This window comes from Cyclospora cayetanensis, unplaced genomic scaffold (genome assembly GCF_002999335.1).
Source record: "Cyclospora cayetanensis isolate NF1_C8 unplaced genomic scaffold, CcayRef3 CcayRef3_contig_50, whole genome shotgun sequence".
Classification (NCBI taxonomy): Eukaryota; Apicomplexa; class Conoidasida; order Eucoccidiorida; family Eimeriidae; genus Cyclospora; species Cyclospora cayetanensis.
Genome location: NW_020312481.1, coordinates 162,471 through 168,470, shown reverse-complemented (window position 1 = coordinate 168,470; position 6,000 = coordinate 162,471). Strand labels below are relative to the sequence as shown.

Below are 6,000 nucleotides of genomic sequence, written 5' to 3'. Positions count from 1 at the left end.
TGGCGGAGCTCCCAAAAGTCCAAACTCGCATCGCAGCCCTCAAACGCTCAAATGACTTTCCCGCATTCAAGCATTCCTGAGCATTCCTTTTGCAGAGACCAGGTCGAGGCTAATACTACTAGATGTAGCATAATACCCTCACGCCAAACTCTCCTTGTTTATCCAAGACACAGCACCCAGCCCAAGAAGGGGTTCGACATGGCAATGAATTTTCCAGATTTTTCTCTGAGAGGTGCCGGGGCAAAAATGAAGCGAGGGGAGGACGGCAAACTGTCACTTTGAGTCCTAGAACCAAACCCAACGGCGTACGCATCTTCGGTCAAAAAGATTATATAAGAGATCTCTAACCCTCAATCCGTCCATCAGATTGACTAGTAGCTTAAAATGCATGTTGAGATCTTCATACGAGGGCCGCGGGACCACGAATGACAGTGAGCAAAATAATGAAGTGCCGGATCGAAGAAAGCTTCTCGCAGGCGAAACCAAACTCGGTGCTCCTTCATATTCCAGGCAGTAGGCTGGATTCGTTTATGAACGAAGCGGCCTCCCACCATTCTCCTAAGGGGCCTGATATCTTCCCGGTATTCCCAGAATAAAACACGGGAAAAGGGGATCTTCACATTCTTTGGGACGCAAATCCCTACCAACGAAAGGCTAGAAAGCATATGCAGCATCGCTGGGATCAACTTAGTGATCTGTTCTGTTGCACCTGGCTTCGGACATCCCTGCAGCTGGCAGGGTACTAAACAATCATCGATCATCGATCAGCATTCGCTTATAAGCATTTTTCCACAGGAAGCACTGTAGCCATTTGTCTGCTGTACTAATGCTGAAAGCACCTTCAATACAGTATAATCCTTTTAGGCGACAAGCCTCGCCATATTCCATGAGGCCGCCATATTCTGACTACCTGAAGCAATTGTGGTATCATCTGCGGGCTGCGGGGATTCACGTACACCACACTCTGCATTGGTGCTCATGCATTCGCCCCTCCGCTGCCCCCCGACTTTCACGTCAATACTTTCTTTCTCCTGAATCATTTTGAGCAACGAAACAACGCATGACATAAGCTTCTTATTCACTTCAGCCTCGTCGTGAGATCCTAGTTCCTGAGAAGGGCCATGCATGTCCTTCAAAGGCACTGTTTCCTCTTCTCTGGCCTCCATTTCAGGCAAATATTCCACAATTTTCTCCGACCGGCAGGTTCTTCCCCACGAACTGCTGGGTTCGTTGTCCATTTGGATCTGCTCCAGATGAACCTCCTCGTCTCCCTTGTATACAGGACCAATAGAGTGTTCCATGTCACATTTCGAACATGACCAGTTGCTACCTGTTGGAGAAAACTCCAGAGAAAAACAGGTGGACGCCAGGCTGCCACAATCACCGCCAGTAAGGCGCGTACAGGGACTGTCCTCGTGCTCTACAGTTCCAACTTTCAGTTCCTCAAGACTCTCCTGTTCCTGCACGAGACACCAAACCTCAAGGCATAACTCATTGCTAAGGTGCTATGTGCTTCTGAAACGAGTCTTTCATTAGGGAAGAAATGAAGGCTAGCGTATAGAAGGCATCTTACAAGTTTGCATAGCCTCTGCTTCATATCAGGGCTGGCGGCCGGAGATGACTGGACGCATCTGCAAGGACACATGCCCCCACCGCTGCTGCTCTGAGAGCTGCAAAGGCTCCTCCCAAAAGACTTCGAACAAGAGAGAACCTCGGAGTCTTTAGTACATAAGGGTATGCACCCTTTGTTCGTCCACATTTCATTGCGTGCATACCTTAGGGGCATTGACTTTCGGCGATGGTCTTTATACGCGCCGTCAAAAGGCACACCGTCCTTTGGCCCCAGGCCACTGCACCATCTATAAAGGCCTGCATGCATAGGAGCCTGAATACCGAGATGCTGGGAACGTACAAGCTGTGAGAAGTTGGCAGGAGCCGCAAAGGATCCAGTTAAATTAGACAGGCCTTCTATTCGAGCCTTTATATCCCACGAAGCTACGGGATTCCCGTCGAGTTGGTGTTTTAAATTCGGCAAAGCCCAGCCCAAAGCCTCGTAATTTTCTGTGTAGACTGCAGGCCTCCTCATTTGCATATGATCCGTGGAACTATCCAAAGGCGTGTTGTGGCTCAAAACGCAGCTCTGAGGTTTCTTTCCTGTCTGATTGGCATGCTGCTTCAGGCTGTGTACTGGGTGAGGGGGGAAACTGAGCGCGGCTCCGTCGTCCTCAGCGCAGCACTGGGCATTTATCCTGCCTTCAAGGACATGCAATAGGCTCCTGAGAGGTGGCCAATTTCCCTTGGCATCTTCCGCGGAGTGTGGTAAAATTGGTTTGACCGGATGATTGCCTCCGAGCTCCCAAAGAGCGTCTCTGGGTAGGGAGCTGTCGTATCCAGGCGAGGAATCCGCAAGGTGCTGAACAAGGTCTTTGAGCAACAGATCAACCTTTTCATGACTCCCATTCTCTGCGGACGCAGTAGAGCCTCTGCTGCCACTTGTTTCCAAGGCAGTCATCGTAGAATTCGCTAATGTCAATCTCTGGCGGCGGCGGCGGCCGTTTTTGTTCGGCATCAGCTCCACAAGGCTGACCCCTGGATAGTTCAGTGGCGCTACACAAGGCCACCCGCACGACACATCCAAGCAAAAAAATAAAAAAAATAAAAAGCATGCCCCCGCATTAAAGACATTTTCAGGTTTTCCCCGCTGGCATTTTGGTACCCCGCCACCCCGCTCCCTATAAACTACACATGTGTTATCAGCATCTTACCATCAAGACCTTTCGCGACCCCTAAAGATGCGTATCGCGGGTGGTGGCGCCGCTCCTTCTCCCCATGGCTCTTCCAGCAGTAGTAGACTCGGCAGGAACGCTGCGCAAAGGCTTTGCAGGGTTCAGTCTGAACACAGCGACATCCATGGAGCAAGACATTGTCGGGATCAAGCACACGCTCCGCCGGTCAGGCAGACAGTATGGGTTACTGGTTCCCTATGACCACTCTACACTCGTATTTTTAAAAAACTTCGCAGCTCTAGATCCTGGTCATGAGCGTGTTGAAACAAGATGTGCACACCTTGTAGATTAGAGGGTGGTATGCAATCTCTTCTGTGGAGTGAGAAAATGGGCAGCTGATTCCTCTGGGGCATTTGACCTTCACAACCTTTCCGTTCTCCAGTTGGAGGTTCTCACAGGGCACCGGAAGATACCGCAGTAGTGGCTCCCTTTCCGTCTCTTCGGACCTTTCTCGACGGCTACTAGGGGAGGCATAATAGGGAGAGCGGCGTGTCCAGACTGGGCTGTGAGAATACTGGCATCGGCTGTGACAGAAAAGACAAATATGGAGCACCAGCTATCAGTACAGCATAGCATTGCATTCCTTTACTTTTATTGCTGTCATTCTGGTGGCTATTCTACGTGTACTCAAAAACTGCAGAAAAAGCACAAGAGACTGCAGGTTCGTATTCACCCTATCCCACTCACTCGTCTCCAAAACTGCAGGAACCCTGGAGAAGGCGAAGACATGCCTTAGTCCTGAATCGGAGTATATTGTCGTCTGTTAGGAGCGATGCGCACGCCATGGTGTTGAAGCTGCAAAGAGAGGGTATAAGATTGTGGAAGGCTTGCAGGTACCCCGGAAGATGCAAGAGGACAGACGAGAACTCAATACTACGGGCAAGAGCAGGTTCAAAAAGCTTCTGGAATTACTTGCTATGCCTTGTGCAGATGATTTTCTACTCGTGCAGATTGCCCTTGTGTGGGAACTGCTTAACGTGGACAGAGTGGAGGCTCGAGGGCTGACTGAAGAGACCTATAAGAATACTACAGTAGTGAATTTATGCCGACTATGCGGGGTCAATGTACAATAACCCAGAAAATAAGCATATTGGAATCGGATAAGGCGAGTCACGCCCTTTCGACTGAGAGTTGGAGGCTTTTGGTATTATGGAAAAGACGAAGCGGGAGGGGGGAGGGGCAGGACGATATGAAGGGCATAAAAAGCAAGTGGATCCACTCGACTTTGATCACTATTGAAAAACAGAGGACAGAGCGGTTGATGGCAGGCCTGCTTAGCGTTGAGACCAGCTTGCGTTGGAGTGGGAGCCGAGGTGGATACGGGGCAACCAGAGGGCCACAGTGGAGAGTGAGGATGAGGGACCGCTGGAATTATTCACGTATACTGAGCCGCTCTGATGACAATCCACCTAACTGATTTACAGTCGCAGAGTTAACGAAAACAGACCCAAAATCATTATCTCATATTCTTGCTGTGGCGATATGTCTTCACTAGCCACCCATTGGTCTCGATGCCCAGAGTGCGGTTGTCCACGTGAGAAACGGAGTCCTTCAATATGCCCTTCGGTTCAATATGAGATGTTCGTACCGTATTACTTAAGGTTTGATTGGGTACTGCTGTCCAACACGACCAAAACCGCCACCCCACGTGTTGATATGAGTTTAGGTGTATGTGGACTAGGCTAGCCAGGCATCTAGGAAGAGGGGAGCTCCCAAGCAAAGGCGTACTTAAGGAGACTCAGCACGTCAATGAAATTAGAAAACCAGTTTCACGCCTTTCTAGACCAAAGACACATTCACTTTCCCCTTGTCTGCTGCATAATCGAGTGGCAAAACCTTGTGGACTCGCTAGACGGTGAGCCGCGGGCCACGGAGAGCTAGGCGCTGCATGCCGCACCTCAGCAGGGTTATCCTCCCACAAAATGCTGAATACCAATAGGAGGTTCAAGTGCGTATGTTGAGTAGCATGAGACATACTTTATTGATAATATCGGCGAGAGCCGCTTGTAATCATCTCTCTATCCCTTATATCACGAAGCTTATGGATGAGGCTTCCCTGTATCTTTTACAGAAACTAAAGGGTCTGGCAGAACTGCTGCACTACGGTAAATTTCGATGCCCGAAAATGTATCATCAGTGGTGATGGAGCTTGTTTAAGCGGTTTGATTGTCTAGCCTTCGTTTCCTGCAACCTTCGGTCCCACGAAAACCTGAAGGTGGCCGGTTCGCTCCAGAGGGAATTGTACACATTCCTTCACAAAGCAACTCAGAGTATAGTAACTGTAACCACCTCACATGCCTCCGGACTACCCTCCACTCTACTGTGGTGCTCGCTTGGTTGGTCACCGTGGCTCGTAGAAGTGGGGGATTGTACGCTAAAGGAAGCACCACTGGGGCAGCTTGCTGTCAATCATGGGGTGTTAACGTTAAGGCCTAAGCTCCAGAATAAAGATTAGATATCGCGCATACCATGTCGCCATGATCAGCACACATACATCCTATACAACGATTCACATGTGAACAGAACACAGCTTTACGTCACTAATCACGGCATCTGCAGTATGAAAATCACTGCAGTAACTCAAAGACCAACACACTTTACAAAGTTCGGGGTATTCTGCACTATTTCGTTCTTGTGAGGATGGCTTGCATATTTCATTGACTGTTCAGCCTCATCAGGGGTCCCAGGTTTTGCGTGCAAGTACGTCTCTATGAAACTCGTTAATTCAAATTCAACTTTTTGAAATCACACGAAAAGGCCCGTAAAACCGATACCGGAGACAGTTATCGAGGTTGAAGTTGGCAACATTCGGTGAAGCAGAGATGTTTCCCCGCGAGGGAGCCGATCTGGGAAGGTTAGTTCACTGTTAAGCCATTGTTCGTGCATATTGTGTGAGGATTGCCTAGTAAGTCCTCCTTGATTCCTACTAAAAGGGTTGTTCATTGGTTTTTCCATTTCATCCGCGTGCCAGATAAGCGGATCCTGAGGGGCCTCTAAGGTGCTTTTTGAGGTTTTGAAAAAGGACCCGGTGGGTCGGCCCAGAGCAGGCCATAAAGGTTGAAGAATGTTATCAAACAGGGCATCAAGCTTAGAAATATAACCAGGGTGTTTGTGAGAAGTTCACGCCAGGTAGGAGCCCGCAGGTAAGTGGATTAGCGCAGCTGGTCACCACCAGCTACAGCATGGGGGTCCTTATTGTGGATACAGAAAAGTT

The 6,000-nt window shown here is 49.4% G+C and overlaps 1 protein-coding gene across 1 annotated transcript; it reads right to left on the bottom strand.

Moving 5' to 3' along the window:
- Nucleotides 1–860: 860 nt before the first annotated feature.
- On the bottom strand, nucleotides 861–3,571 carry LOC34623522. Its single transcript, XM_026334831.1, has 5 exons — nucleotides 3,474–3,571; nucleotides 3,067–3,310; nucleotides 2,766–2,892; nucleotides 1,574–2,607; nucleotides 861–1,454 (listed from the first exon to the last, which is right to left on the bottom strand). The coding sequence occupies exons 1-5, from the start codon at nucleotides 3,569–3,571 to the stop codon at nucleotides 861–863; spliced, it is 2,097 nt and encodes a 698-aa protein (XP_026190616.1).
- Nucleotides 3,572–6,000: the final 2,429 nt, after the last annotated feature.

What these genes read in the sequence shown, in the direction of transcription:
- LOC34623522 (XM_026334831.1), bottom strand. Translation starts at nt 3,571, where the DNA reads ATGGCGTGCGCATCGCTCCTAACAGACGACAATATACTCCGATTCAGG. An exon ending in ACCACCCTCTAATCTACAAG is followed by an intron (nt 2,893 to 3,066) that starts GTGTGCACATCT and finishes CGCTGTGTTCAG; the next exon opens with ACTGAACCCTGCAAAGCCTT. An exon ending in AGCAGAGGCTATGCAAACTT is followed by an intron (nt 1,455 to 1,573) that starts GTAAGATGCCTT and finishes GTGCAGGAACAG; the next exon opens with GAGAGTCTTGAGGAACTGAA.